The sequence below is a fragment of the Corythoichthys intestinalis genome, chromosome 1 (assembly GCF_030265065.1).
Source record: "Corythoichthys intestinalis isolate RoL2023-P3 chromosome 1, ASM3026506v1, whole genome shotgun sequence".
NCBI classification, from domain to species: domain Eukaryota; kingdom Metazoa; phylum Chordata; class Actinopteri; order Syngnathiformes; family Syngnathidae; genus Corythoichthys; species Corythoichthys intestinalis.
The window spans coordinates 11705963-11721204 of NC_080395.1; the positions used below are offsets into that span (position 1 = coordinate 11705963).

General features: G+C 39.6%; 1 protein-coding gene across 2 annotated transcripts; it reads right to left on the minus strand.

The window, feature by feature from the left end:
- On the minus strand, positions 1–10984 carry LOC130915515 (gastrula zinc finger protein XlCGF57.1-like). 2 transcript variants are annotated; one of them, XM_057835558.1, is made up of 3 exons: positions 10836–10984; positions 10458–10573; positions 1–3175 (listed from the first exon to the last, which is right to left on the minus strand). In XM_057835558.1, the coding sequence occupies exons 2-3, from the start codon at positions 10461–10463 to the stop codon at positions 1535–1537; spliced, it is 1647 nt and encodes a 548-aa protein (XP_057691541.1). In that variant the 5' UTR covers positions 10464–10573; positions 10836–10984; the 3' UTR covers positions 1–1534. The 2 variants fall into 2 exon arrangements, with proteins under 2 accessions (XP_057691541.1, XP_057691542.1); XM_057835559.1 differs by lacking the exon at positions 10836–10984 and adding an exon at positions 10660–10828.
- Positions 10985–15242: the final 4258 nt, after the last annotated feature.

Here is a 15242-nt window from a genome sequence, read left to right on the forward strand (position 1 = left end):
TGTTTATTATAACAAATCCACAAGATGGCATTAACATTATTAACATTTTTTCTGTTAAAGGGATCCACGGATAGAAAGACTTGTAGATCTTAAAAGGTAAATGTTACTACAAGTTATCCTAATTTTTTCTTATTTTTCTCTTATTTACTTTTATCTACCTTACCTTTGTCCAAACCTGCTTAAAGCAGGACTCGAAATACTCTACGCCTCCGTTTTTGCAGTTAAATCCAAAATAAGCCCAAATTTCAAATTTACAAAGGGGCGAATCCAAGCAAAACGACCGGAAGTACCCCGTCCACCATTGCTGAGGTATGCCGTCTTCAGCACACAGCAGCTGATGTTACTGTTTCCATCGACTGACGGGTCGGATGCTATAAGTGTGTAAACACCCCAGTAATGACGGCCAACCACTAGAGGGCGACGTACAAAACCTCTACTCAGATTAGTCTAATCTTGTTCTTATTACTTCAGCAGACTGCAAGGCAATGCTGCTGCACGCTGCCAACTGCTGGACAGGAGTAAAAAGTGCAGCCACTGAATTATTTTCACCGAAATCTTATGCGTAAAGATTGATGCAGACGGATTTTGAATCGATATAAGAATTGCGTGACGTAATATCGCGATTTACTCTACGGAAGTACCCCGTCCACCATTGCTGAGGTACAAAAACCTTTACTCAAGATTAGTCTAATCTTGTTATTACTTCAGCAGACTGCAAGCCAATGCTGCTGCACGCTGCCAGCTGCTGGACAGGAGTAAAAAGTGCAGCCACTGAATTATTTCCTTTTTAAAAAAAAGAAAAAAAACCCTGTCCTGTTCAGCTGTTTGACACAGAGAATGGAAGTCTAAGTGCCCGGATAGTCTGACCAGTTTTAATGTTTCACATTGAGAGTCTGACATACTCCCATTGTGATCATTCAAAATACCTTTTTATTGTGACAAAACAGCAAACAGGAAGGGATTATGGGGGGGCACAAGAAAAGAAATACAAAAGAAGAAAGAAAAGAAACACATACACAAACAAAACACACTGAATTCACTCACTGAATTATTTCCACCAAAATCACATGCGTAAAGATTGATGCAGACGGATTTTGAATCGATACGAGAATTGCGTGACGTAATATCGCGATTTAAGGATAAATTTTTCTTAACACCCTTAAAAGCACGATGTTAGGAATTTATGGAACAATTAACAGAAAGACATGTAATGCAATTTACACAATTTAAAACAAATATTTGTGTTGGATAGTGGTAAAAAAAAAGAACAGCACATGAAAAATCATTTGTACAACTTTTCAAAAGAGGCTCATTGGGAAACTGATTCAATTGAAATGCTTTTTTCCGCTGTAAATACAGGAATCAGAATACTTTGTCAGAATTCAAAGGTTTTTACTTAGTGTGACTTCTTGCGTGCACTGCTAAATTTTCTCTCAGAGTGAATCGTTTACCACAAAGCGAGCATGCAAAAGCTTTTTCTCCAGTGTGTGTTCCTGTGTGAATGTTCAAATTTGCCTTCTTGAAGAACTTTTTATCACAAAGTGTGCAGGCGAAAGGCTTCTCTCCAGTGTGTCTGCATGTGTCTGTTTAAACCTCTCTTCTCAGCGTATTTTTTACCACAAAGTGAGCAGGCAAAAGGCTTTTCTCCAGTGTGTGTACGCTTATGTCTTTCTAAATCACTCTTCTCGACGTATTTTTTACCACAAAGTGAGCAGGCAAAAGGCTTTTCTCCAGTGTGTGTACGCTTATGCCTTTCTAAATCACTCTTCTGAGTGAATCTTTTACCACAAAGTGTGCAGGCGAAAGGCTTCTCTCCAGTGTGTCTGCATGTGTGTGTGTTTAAACCTCTCTTCTCAGCGTATTTTTTACCACAAAGTGAGCAGGCAAAAGGCTTTTCTCCAGTGTGCGTACGCTTATGCCTTTTTAAATCAGTATTCCGAGTGAATCTTTTACCACAAAGCGTGCAGGCGAAAGGCCGCTCTCCAGTGTGGTTTCTGGTATGTCTGTTTAAAAGTCCCTTCTCGAAGAATCTTGTATCGCAAAGTGTGCAGGCATAAGGCTTCTCTTCAGTGTGTGTTCTTGTGTGTTTCTTTAAACCACTCTTCTCGATGAATCTTTTACCACAAAGTGTGCAGGCATAAGGCTTCTCTCCAGTGTGTGTTCTTGTATGATAGTTTAAATTTGCCTTCGCGAAGAACTTTTTATCACAAAGTTTGCACGCATAAGGCTTCTCTCCAGTGTGTTTGATTGTGTGTTTCTTTAAACCACTCTTCTCGACGAATCTTTTATCGCAAAGTGTGCAGGCATAAGGCTTCTCTCCAGTGTGGTTTCTGGTATGTCTGTTTAAAAGTCCCTTCTCGATGAATCTTTTATCGCAAAGTGTGCAGGCATAAGGCTTCTCTCCAGTGTGTGTTCTTGTATGAGTGTTTAAATTTGCCTTCGCGAAGAACTTTTTATCACAAAGTGTGCAGGCATAAGGCTTCTCTCCAGTGTGGTTTCTGGTATGTCTGTTTAAATTTGCCTTCGCGAAGAACTTTTTACCACAGAGTGTGCAGGCATAAGGCTTCTCTCCAGTGTGTTTACTTGTGTGAATGTTTAAATTTCCCTTACTGAAGAATTTTTTATCACAAAGTGTGCAGGCAAAAGGCTTCTCCCCAGTGTGTGTACGCATGTGTTCTTTTAAAGTATATTTCCAAGAAAATGTTTTACGACAGACTGAGCAGGAAAAAGGTTTCCCAACTGTGCATTCCTTTGTGCCTCTTTTCAATGATGACTTGTTTAAAGATTTTGAATCATTTTGGTCAAAGTCATCATCCTCCTCGACACTATTAGAGTCAGAAGAACGTGACATTATGTCGTCGCTGTCCGAAAGCGGAGCTAAAAGGCCGTCCGGTTGCGATCGTCCCTCTCCTTTTATTGTCAGGTGCTGAAATGAGCTGTCGCTCCAAGGTTTCGCTGCTCTGCTGTCACCGCTTGGACCTTTGTCTTCTTCGCTCTTTACACTGACACCTATTGGAAACTTGAGAATTTCAACTTCCTGTTTTTCTTCTTTCATGTCAGGGGTCTCTGGCTCTGCCTCCTGTTTGATCCACGGCATGTCGGACTCCTCCTTTTTAACGCGAAGGGGATCATGCTTCTCAGGGTGAAGATCTTCTACAGTGACATCAGTGGGACACTGGGTGGAAAAAAAAAATCACGTGATTTGCTGACATCGGAGATATAGAGAGAAAAACAGGTAGTCACCGAGTTATGAAGTACCCGAATGATGTGATTTCAACTTTAGGACGCTGTAGTCTCCAGTCCTTTTTATATAATGTTGACTTTTGTTTTGTGATGCATGCAATTATTTTGGCGTAAGAAATGCAGGGCAGGTAGTTCTTCCGCATGCGAAGCTTGCAAGCCAGAGCGCATTTACTCACTACTAACGTATTTGTTCACGCTAAGATGAGTGCACGCACACACACAAGGAAGAGCCATTTGCGCCCAAGAAGAAGCCGAGTGTGAGAGAGGAAAGACCCTGCGCGCACATTTGTTACTTTCGAAGCATCCAGAGGCAACAACTTTTGGACTGTTTCTTGTGCGTTTTCAATTGTGGTCGAATACTTGGGGCGAAATGATGTGATTATTTTTGATGATGTGCGGACTCCAACTGATACATGCTAATCGTTTGTGTTCATTGTTATTGCTGTATCAACAGCGAGTTAGCGACAAAAATTTCAATTGCTGTTATTGAAGATGAAACCGATTTCATATCATTTTATTTTAGTTTCATTCTGTAAATGTTGATTTCATGAGAAGCTGAATAAAGTCAGGAAACCACACGGACCTATCTTCAACATCTTGGCGAGGACAGTACAATGGTGTGTATTACATGTTTTTTGGATAGTTATTTCAAGATTTAGGTGGTATTTAAAGGGTTAATTTCGAATTACGCGGAAATTCGGGTTACATCTCCGGCGTAGGAATGGAACTTGTTCGTAACCCGGGAACAACCTGTACACATTGATGAATTCACTAACTTCATGTTTTATTTTATTGGTGGGCTGAGAAGCATAATTTGTGTTAAAAATGTGTTGAATGACAATAGACAATAAATATTTTTCCTCTTTATTCTACATATTGACTTGATTTTTGCCAGAGATGCAGACAGAGGCTCTCTCATTTTTCACCAATGAGATGTTGCAACAATAACCACATGCTCCACTATTCCCATCAGAGGTCACAATATATTTTCTCTCCACTAAAGGGCGCTCATGCTCTTTAGACGGGTGGTATATATGTTTTTTTTGTTTTTGTTTTTAACTCTATTCGTGAATAAGTGCGATTTTTATGTATAATCTTATTTCCTATTTCGATTGTCTTTGTTTTTACGTTCTATTGATTTTAATGTGATTTTTATGATCTTCATGTGATGTAAAGCACTTTGAATTGCCTTGTGTTGAATTTTGCTATATAAATAAATTTGTCTTGCCTTGCCTTTTGCTGGAGGCTGTATCAGCTCCTTTGCAATAGTGTGCGGTTATTTTGCACAGAGCATGCTAATTAGTCGGCTAATCATAGATACAGTGGGGAAAACAAGTATTTTTTTACTAATATAGCAATTAAATTTTTGTTGACGCTTCTCAATTCACAAAAACATTTTGAAACACTTTAATTCTTTATTGAAGTACAAATAGACATGTAAATAACAATAATAAATCACAAACAATGAGTTCAAATGCTGATAGCATTAACGAGTGCAAAAGAATGGAATGTAAACGGATTCAGAACACTGACTTCGCCTTTCCAACAAGATTCCAAACAATTCTTGAAAAATACCTATCATTAATATTATAGTATAATACTATATATAATAGTATTACAATATTTATAATAATTATTCATTGCCAATCAGATTTGTAATAAAGGGTGTCATTTTAAAGGTATTCTTAGTGTAGAATCTGAATTCTGAAGTATGTGGGATTAACTCCAGAAATCGATATTTATATGACGAACATGACATGCTTTTAATTTTGAAATATTCACCGGAAGCGCGTTCGCTAAACAGCACTAGAAAAGCACTTCTTGTCATTGCATGTGGTGTCAGTAATATATTTATTCCCTTTTTTTTTTTTTGGTTTGCAAATGCTGTTAACCAGCGATTTTCCATGTTTGAAGTGTCACCTCTGAACCGCAAGTTTGCGTTTTGGAGAAGACAGCCAATGTTTTATAGCAGGCTAAAGTAGATTGTCTTTTTTCCCCATTAGTCTCAATGTAGCAATGCTAATGCACAGTGTTTCCTTATTTTGTATGTTTGAACTGTAATTCGACGGCGTGTTGATTACCAATAAACATCTGTAAAATGAACCAGAGTCTCATATGGCACCCCACGATTCGATTTGATTACGATTCAGGGTGCCCCGATTCGATTTTTGAACGATGATCGCGATATTGCCGAATGATTGCGATTATCACGATTATCGATGAATTGTACAGTGCTGATTAATAAGGTAGCCAAAAAAATTTATGTCCATTATTTATTTAAAGTATCCTTATAATTCAACAGGAAAGATGGAAAAATGCCCATACAACAAAAAGCTGCCCTTAACTCATTTGCTCCCAGAAACGTATAAGTAAGTTCTATTTTTAAATGCTTCATTGCCCCAAAAACGTATTTATACGTCTTTTACGGGTTGTTGTTTTTTTTTTTTTTTTTTTTTTAAACAAGAAGCATCTATAGCTTGCGATCTAGCTGAGGAAACAAAAAACAAGGCTGAAAACCCATTTTCAAGCAATAAAACTGGCCACTGGAGGGCAGTAGCGCATTTTATAAGACCTGCAACCCGATTCAACAGCAATGAACGGCCGGGCAGCACGGTCAGAGCGCTGGCGGCATGATGCCAGGCGGCGCTCCGACCGCACAAAACAACCGAGGGGAAGCCTGGGAGGCCAGGCACTGGACGACCGAGCAAAACGAGTGGGACCCCCAGTGCAGCGGTTCGCCGAGCAGACCCCGCAGAGACGCAAAAATAATCCATCTTTGCGAGACAGACAACGATGAGGGAAAAGTTTACACGGCTGACGTGGCGACAACGGCGTCATCTCGGCGACAAAGCGTCATCTCTCAGTAGTTATGTGTAAATAAATTGTTACTTTACTATCAAAAGCTCTATTTGTCTGGTTGTTCATGGCATTTTGTAAAAGGAAAACATTATTCAGATGTTTGGGATGTAACTAATGCAAAAAATAGCTCTGTTAAAATCAAAGTTATGTTTGAAATGTATGCGTTTACAAAAAGCTCATTTTCTCCGTTTTTTCATCAGAAATTGGAAAATTGCTCAAACTGAGCTAATTTCTAATGCTGTTTTCTAAAGAATGGAAAAAGATATGAACTTACTTTTTTCTGCTGAAAGAATAGAGTCTAATCTTTCTTTGGGTGGGTTCCAAGTTTACATAGCAATAGAACAGAATTTTCTGTGGACCTTGCAAAATCAGTCAAAATCCAGAAAAACGGCCGGGAGCGGATCGCCCTGCTCTGGTGAAAATGGCTGGGAGTGAAAGAGTTAAGCTGCTTTTTTATTGATTTATTTTTTACAAGAAAGTGCAAAAACATTAACCATTTTGAAAGTGAGTACTTATTTCTCCCAACGATACAATAAAATGCACACTGGTGGAATGAGTTCCACGATTTCTGGACACAAACAAAGTGTCTTTAAAAATAAGACTTCTTTTAACCAATATACTTTGTTTTCACAGAGTTCCACTCGGAGTGACAGGTTGAAATCACAACTGCTCTTGACACCGCCACACACACACTCATTACAGCGCGCGCACTTTCTTCTCTCCCTCTCTCTCCCGTAACAACAGTTTTCTGTACTATTTCGCATGTTTGTAGTGTTACCGCTCTACTTAATCATGGTTTTACACGTTCTGCATATGAAATACACGTTAGCGAATTAGCTAGGCTTAGCGCTCGGCGCTAACTATTAACATCTCAAAAACAACAATAAAGGCTAAACAGTACGAGAGGGTTCATGTACTCACCTCTTATAGACGCACACAGTTTGTAGTGATGCACGATAATACATTTTTCAACCGATACCGATAACCGATAATTTCCTCCTCATTCCAACCGATAATGTCAAGCCGATAATTCTATTAAAGGATTTATGTAAAATTTTAAAGTGTACACAAAAGAAAATATTACTGTGCAAAAATATCATTTATTGCTCTTTTTTCAACATAAAATATGAACAAGTAGTCAATTCCAACATCTAAATAATGACAGATTGTCTGACATTGTGTAATGGTAAACTTTTGGCAACAATTACTTTTATAAGACCTAAGTCGCACAAAATTGCCTTTAAAAGTAAGCCATTCCTAACATATATAACATTAACACACTGCAAAACACACCTCCTTAAAACTAGTCAGTTTTAAGTGTAAATTAGGGCTGTCAAAATTATCGCGTTAACGGGCGGTAATTAATTTTTTAATTAATCACGTTAAAATATTTGACGCAATTAAGGCACATGCCCCGCTCAAACAGATTAAAATGACAGCAGTGTAATGTCTGCTTGTTACTTGTTTTTTTGTTGTTTGGCGCCCTCTGCTGGCGCTTGGGTCCAAATGATTTTATGGGTTTGGGGAGTGAGCATGGTGTAATTATTGACATCAAAAAGGGCGAGCTACTAGTTTATTTTTTGATTGAAAATTTTACAAATTTTAATAAAACGAAAACATTAAGAGGGGTTTTAATATTAAACTTCTATCTTTTAAGAACTACAAGTTTTTCTATCCATGGATCGCTTTAAGAGAATGTTAATAATGTTAATCTTGTTGATTTATTGTTATAATAAACAAATACAGTACTTATGTACCGTATGTTGAATGTATATATCCGTCTCGTGTCTTATCTTTCCATTCCAACAATAATTTACGGAAAAATGTGGCATATTTTGTAGATGGTTTGAATTGCGATTAATTACGATTAATTAATTTTTAAGCTGTAATTAACTCGATTAAAAATTTTAATCGTTTGACAGCCCTAGTGTAAATTTATTGGAAATAAGTGAAATTATCTGCCAGCGCTTCAAGTGCATTTCTCTCAGTTTTCTTGGACGAAAAATAGCTATCTGAAAATAATCTTAACAGCCTGATTTTAAGCAATACATTATTATACTCAATCCCCCCAAAAAAAGTTGGAAGAAGGAAAGATTTTGAATAATATTTGTGGCTACAGAATATTATTGCTATTTCATTACAACAGGAATGTACATATTTAAATTGATAAGTGTTAATAAGTGCCAATAAGTTTTAAGATTATCTACTGTGACTGTAACTGAGCAGACAAATAAGTTAAATAATTTGAAAAGTGACTGCTAATGTTATATGCTTTGTTGCACACTGTGAAAATGATTAACTCAAAAGAGCGAGATGTCAAGTACCTATTCTGCAGCGCTTTGTTTACATTTGCGGCACTCACGACATTTGCTTTACAGCAGCTAAACTGATACACGGCAGTACTATTTGGACGGAGTTGGAGCTTGCATCCCAGTGCGTGTTGTTTTGTGCCTGAGTTTTGTTGAGCCGAAAATAAAGGCAGCGTTACAAAGTCATCTGACCGCTCGTCATTTTACAGACTGAATGCATTATTGACTGCTGACTTCATTTTCTCCATGTTTAAGTTATCATCTAACCACTGTGCCTTCATGATAAGCTTGCTTAATGGACATCACTTTTCCAAATGTCCGTGGTGAAAATGTGATTGGCATGTTTTTCATGAAGAATGGTGGTCGTATAAACTGCATTATTTTTTTTATCCAGGGCTCTGGCTCTCGGGTCATTTCGGTAAAAATAAAATCGTGTCTCGGCAGCGGCAGTTTACGTTCGTACCGGATAATCCGCCCACACCGGCCGGTTCGCTGCGGCGTATTCGGGGCCTGGCTCTGCTTGCACGCCGTGGGGGAACGCTCGAGAAACCGGGGTGTTCACCAGAGGTCCTGAAGCCGGGGGACCGGGCTCGGCCCGCCTTGCCAGAGCGCGGGCTCCATCGGAAGACGGCTACATGCCGACTATCGGTCTCCAGTCGTGCCGGTGTTCAGCCTTAGATACGAGTTTATCACCCGCCTTGGGCTGCATTCCCAAACAGCCCGACTCTGTATCGTCACAAGCCCTGTAGTTTAATTTAGTTTGTGATTACAATATCTTTAGCATTCCCGCTAGCAGCAGCCTCGATTTGTTCCAAAAATCTTTGTGATGCAGTTTTAAATGGATGCTGGGTTAGTGGTTTTTAATGAGGATGCTTTCTTACCGCCTCGTGGAACTTTTGAGGTACATGTTTCGCAGATGGCGAGAGCGTTGTTTTTTTTAGTAACAGCCGCCATAATATTCAACTATTTCTTGTCATGTAACTCCGCCTCCTCAACCTCTCCTCCCTCAGGGCTTCAGAGAGGGGAGGGGTTGATGAGGCGGCGTGCTGAATTCTTCGGTTGCGCACATTTGGAGGCTAAATCAAGTATATAATTATTGGATTGCATTACCGGTTGAATTTTTTTATTATCTGGAATATCTGTGTGACACCATAATTGCCATTATCGGTCGATAATTATTGGTGACCGATATTATCGTGTATCTTTAGTTCTTAGCAACACACTCAGGACATTTTTCAATTGAAATGCCTTAAAACTATTGCTGGACAGCTGAAGGACAAGGAGCAACGAACTCTCTCTCTTCCCCTCTCGCTCTAAAAAATAACTTGCGCACGTGTCGCACTTCTGTGCCTGCCTGCCTGTTTTATACACAAATATATTTTCCAGTCTTTTAAAAAGGTGTAAATCTCTCTCCCAGTAACTGGGAGCATCCATCATAACGTTGTGCGTGCGTCCGTCAACGGTGTCCGGGCGGCAGATGTGTCTTGAATTTGTTCCGCTACGAGCGGCTGTCATAAAGTTATGAGTGAAAATCATCATTTTTGAACCTTCATGAATCGTAATCGAATCATCACGTGTCGAATCGTGATGCGTGTAATAATCGATTTTTTGGGAACTCCTCTAATATGTCATCTACACGCACGCACAAATGTATGCATGCGTACAAGCACGCGGTGATAAAATTATCACCCTCATTTTTATTTACCTTGCGACAAATGGTCTCATTGCAAATTGCAACAGGCTTAGCAACTTCAATAAAACATGTCCTTACTAAGTTAGATGGACTTACTCTTGTCGTCTTCGAAAATTAAAACTTGGGTGATAGCGTAGGTGTTTATTCGCGGCCGAAGTGCAGCCAAGCTTGGCATTGAAGAGAGAGGACACAGCAGTGTACACTCCTTTGTTTCTTTGAAATAAGTCAATGTTTTGGACACCGGTGCGCTTTTTTTGGCTTTGACTATTTGAGAAGTACTTTCCTAAAGTAACAATCACAACAAAACAAGGTCTGATATTGCATGAAAAATACAACTAATGTCATGACCTTACCTTCATTTTTCAGTTGTTCGTCGTGACCTGGATTTCCTCTCCTTATTTTCCACGTCTCTACTCTTTGATGTTCGGGATTGCGTTGGCCTCCCTTCAGTCATTCGTAATCGTCGCATCTTAAAAGACAAATCGAGAAGCGTCTCATACAATTAAATGTAATCACGCTCATGTTAACCTTTTCCTTAAAACAAACTTTACAAACCGGAAGTGGCGTGAAGCCAAAGCAATCGGAATGCGTTAACGTGTTTTAGCGAGCGAGCTAAGCTAAACTAAACCAAGTTCAGTAAGCCTGCGAAGCTTCAACATACAGCCAATAGACTTCCACTATGCTTTAAAATTGGACTTTTTAGTCCACTAAGTTCTTACTTCAGTACTTACTCAATGAAAATGTTTTGAAGGATGTCGTTCGGTTACGAAAAGGGAACACGAAAGAACAGCAAGTCCCGGATGGGTACACAGAGGTTGCGTCAAGTGAACCGGAAGTAGAAATGTTCAAGCGCCGAAACTTCAGCGTGATATGATCCAGCGTTTGGAAGTTTCATCACGACTTCACATCACTGGAATAAAAAAATATTCAATAAATATTGCGTACCTGTCAACCCGAGGCCGTTGGCAATCTTACAAATAGTGACGTATGCCCTTACAAATTGGTGACTAATCTTACAACGTTGTATGTAGCGCGCATTCTGAAACAAAAATAAAACTCAATTTTTAAAATAATATGAATTTATTGGTAATATTGTCCCATATAACCTGGTGCAATCAAAGAACAATCAATATCTTCAGCTACATCATGATTACTAAAATTTAACAGTGACTTTTGTTATGTATGTAGCACTTTTGGTAATTTCGTTAAATATATTTCTATTTAATGACTTCAATTATATAGATAATTTAAATTGTCATCCCATGTTGTAAGGATAGAACTAATCCTACCATTATTAAGTGAATTAAAGTACTTTCTATAGACCCTACCCACGTGACGTCACAACTCCGCTCTCCTGAATGGTACCGCCCAATTGTCCGTCAAAACATAGTGTTAACCTGTTACGGCTACGTACATTCCTCCTATTTACGGCGTGTTTTTCTGCTCCTTAACATTAATAATCAAAATGGTGAAGGCGTGTGTGGCTGTTGGTTGCACTAACAGAGAAGATGGAAGGAGAGACTTGAAGTTTTACCGTATTCCGAGGGATCCAAAGAGGAGAGTGAAATGGACGGCTGCAATTCGACGTGAAAACTGGGCACCAAAAAATCACCACAGACTATGTAGTAGTCATTTTATATCCGGTAAGATGCATTTAAGATATACTTAGAGGGTTTTGGGCTGACAAATAACCACAATTAAGATCATTGCTAGGCTAATCGCCGACAACATACACGTATGTATGTAGTGAGAGTGCTATCGCTAAACCATATAAACATTAAAAGCCTTAACTCCATTGACAAACGACATGAAATACATTAGACTTGACTGTGGATGTTAGCAATAACAAAAGATTTTGAATTGAAAATTTCGTAACTCACCTTTCCAAGCACAAGATAGATTCCTGCCGAATTTTCGTGGACGAGGACCTGTTTCACCCAACCAGCAACGAAGTATTTATAAGCCTCCAAGCCAGGGGCGGACTGGGACTAAAAAGCAGCCCTGGACTTTGACTCAGCCCAGCCCATAAGAATCGCTATACGGAGGGAAACACAGACCCCATAGGGGGGTCCGGGAACATGCCCCTCCCGGGAGAATTTTTTTTTTTTTTTTTACATTTTATTGTAAAATGCACCAATTTCGTGCACTTTGAGAGAAAAATGAAGAAAATGTGTCTAGACTGTGACTGTCTGACTACGGGCGCTCAAAGTACTGCAAGGCTGAACTGGAGTTGGATTCATTTTCTGTACTAGCTCTATGATCAACCTGAATAAACAAATGAAAGAATTTATTTTTCAAAGCAAGTTTTACGTATCCAATTGATTATAATATATCTCTATAGATCTCTGTCTATAAAATGACTTCATTGTTTATGCCATAATTCAGTGGTCTCCAAACTATTCCACATAGGGCTGCGGCGGGCGCAGGATTTCATTCCAACAAAACAAGACAAAACCTCTGCACCAATCTGGTGTCTTACAAGTGTAATCAGTTGATTGCAGTCAGGTGCTGCTTGTTTTAGCAGAAACTTCATTGGTTAAACTGTCGGTACTCGATCGGTTAAAACAAAAACCAGGCCCCACAGCGGCCCTTGAGGACCGGTTTGGAGACCCCTGCCATAATTAATCTTGCCATACAAATAATACATTTCAATGAAAATACAATACACATTTCAAGACAAATCCTGTATACATAAACTTCATTGGAAAGTATTAACCAGAAAACAAAACGATATATAAATGATTAATAATGTATATAACATAAATTTAACTACCTAAACTTTAAAGTAAAACCATTCATTTTATTTTTTTTATTTTATATTTTGTTATATTTGTTGGGTCTAATCTTACTACTGTACTAAGAAAATAATAAAAGACCTGAGGGAGGACGGAGAGAGGATCAGAATGGAGACAGGGATAAGGTTTTACGCTGTCAGGAGAAAAAGGTTGATGGGAGCTCGTGGCTCCCAGCAAGCTTCTCTGACTTTCATCCTGAGGAGCTCAGCTTTTATTGACAAGTGAGAAAGTTTCAACATACATGTGTGAGTTTCACATCTTGAGAAATAGCTGTTATCTTGAGAAAAGAATGCGGGCAGTTATTTGTCTTGTCTCATTGTGTTGAAACTTTATGGTCAGCAATAGAAACCTAAAACAGGAAATCTACCTCTCTGGGTCAAGCTGGGCATCTGTCCTTCAGTTGAATGTGACCTTCCGTGACACATTCTTTCTTTTGTAAGGCCTTAAGACTTTTAAATAAGACTGTAGCTATAACTATTAGTTTTAAACACACATTATTAACCTTAGCATGCAAAAGTATTAGAGCACATCTTACATTTCCCTCCTGTTGTGGGTTTAAAACTTTTCAGCTTTCATCAAAGTTAGACATTCTCGAGAGTGGGGTTGGTGTCTGACTCGTCAATTATCCATTAGCAGGAGTTATAAAATGCCACGATAGGGGCGAAAAAAAACCTTAAAATTAAGGACAAAATTCCCCTATTCCCTCCCCATTTACGCTAGGGACGAGAGCATCTTCATGCCATGGCTCCATGAAAAACACACAATTCAACACAACATTTGGTAAATGTAGGTACAATCTGGGACTCTTTTGAACGCCATATTTCAGCGATTTATGATCGCCGCGTCGGTGTTTATCGAGAGTCCATAGGGTTGCAGAGTCGGGATGGCCGAGGTGGGGAATCTGCTTTAGACGATACTGTCCGTATCGTCACTGTCCAAGTCCGTATCTGGTTCTTCTAGGGGGACCTGTGACACAAGGTCGTATTTGGCTGAGTAGGCGACAAACATGGTGTTGACCTTTTGGTCCACAGTAGAGAGCAGGCGTTTGACTATGCGAAGTAGACTCCTCCATCCAATGACGGGAGGTCATTCGTAAGAGCGGACGGGCTGCCAGGAGGGCAGAAAACCTTCCACCGCTCTTAATGACTTTAGGTGAGGTCAGGACTTTAGGAATCAGGGTCTGGTGGACTGGCGTCGCTAGGTCCTTCTGGCAACCGGAAGAGCTTGCACTGGGACTGACGAATTCACCCAGTGCCTCCGGAGACTTTCACTGCAGTCGGGCTGAAGCCCACCATCTCATAAGGACCATCCCAGCGTTCACTCAGCGTTTACTGTCCCACCAGGCACGCTGCAACACTTTCAGGATCACCAAGTCTCCGACCCGCACCTTGAGAGTCTGTGGATCAGAACATTCTGGCAGATCATTGTTGTCGCGACCTTGTCTTGGATCAAACTGTTTCTTTATATGAGCTGGAATGCTGCCAGAACCCTTAACAGGTCCTGGGTTTCAATCTGGAAGTCCAAAAAGTGGCAAGTTCTTTCCTTCTGCATCAATCTGTTATTAATTTGTCTTTTTCCACTAGTCCAGCCGACTGGGGTCTGTACATACAATGGGTTTTCTCTTCTTTTTTTCCATTTCAATTTTTAACAGTCTGCCCACTTCCATTAGGCCCTCAACTCTGAAGTGGGGTCCATTGTTAAACCTCCCTCTTTTCAGTCTCTCTTAACATTGTTTATGCAAAGTAAACACTGAAAAAAAAATTTTTGTTTTCCAAGCATGAATTGAAGACATTTTTCCAAGCATGAATTGAAGACATTGGGCCACAATTGTCATAGTGTCTATTAACCAATTATTAACCAACTCAATCCTCCCCCCTGTAGACACTTGACAATCATGTGGCTCAATTCAGCTGCCCATATGATCAATAATTTTGGTAGAAACCTTTCATCGCCCATTTTCGCTTTTCTGTATGCGATGCAATGTTTTGATAGCCTTTAAGGTTTTTTATCTATTAGTTGTTGTGGTTCAGTTTCAGCTAATAGGTGTATTTGGCTTTATTGCGTTGATTTACAACCGCTACCCTGGCTGCTTCATCTGCTAGCCTGTTTCCGATAGACACGTTACCAAGCCCATTATTTTTGGCTTCACATTTACAAATAACTAACGCATTTGGTAGTTTGGATGTGCTAAGACTGAGGAGCCTGCCAAGTCTGTTTACAGTTTCCTGAAAGGTACTTCGGCTTCAGGTGTCCAATTCAATTGATCATTCATTGACATTGGCTTGAGGTCAAAATCTAACAGCCAGGCTCGGCAGTGATTGCACAATCCTAAAAATAACATCA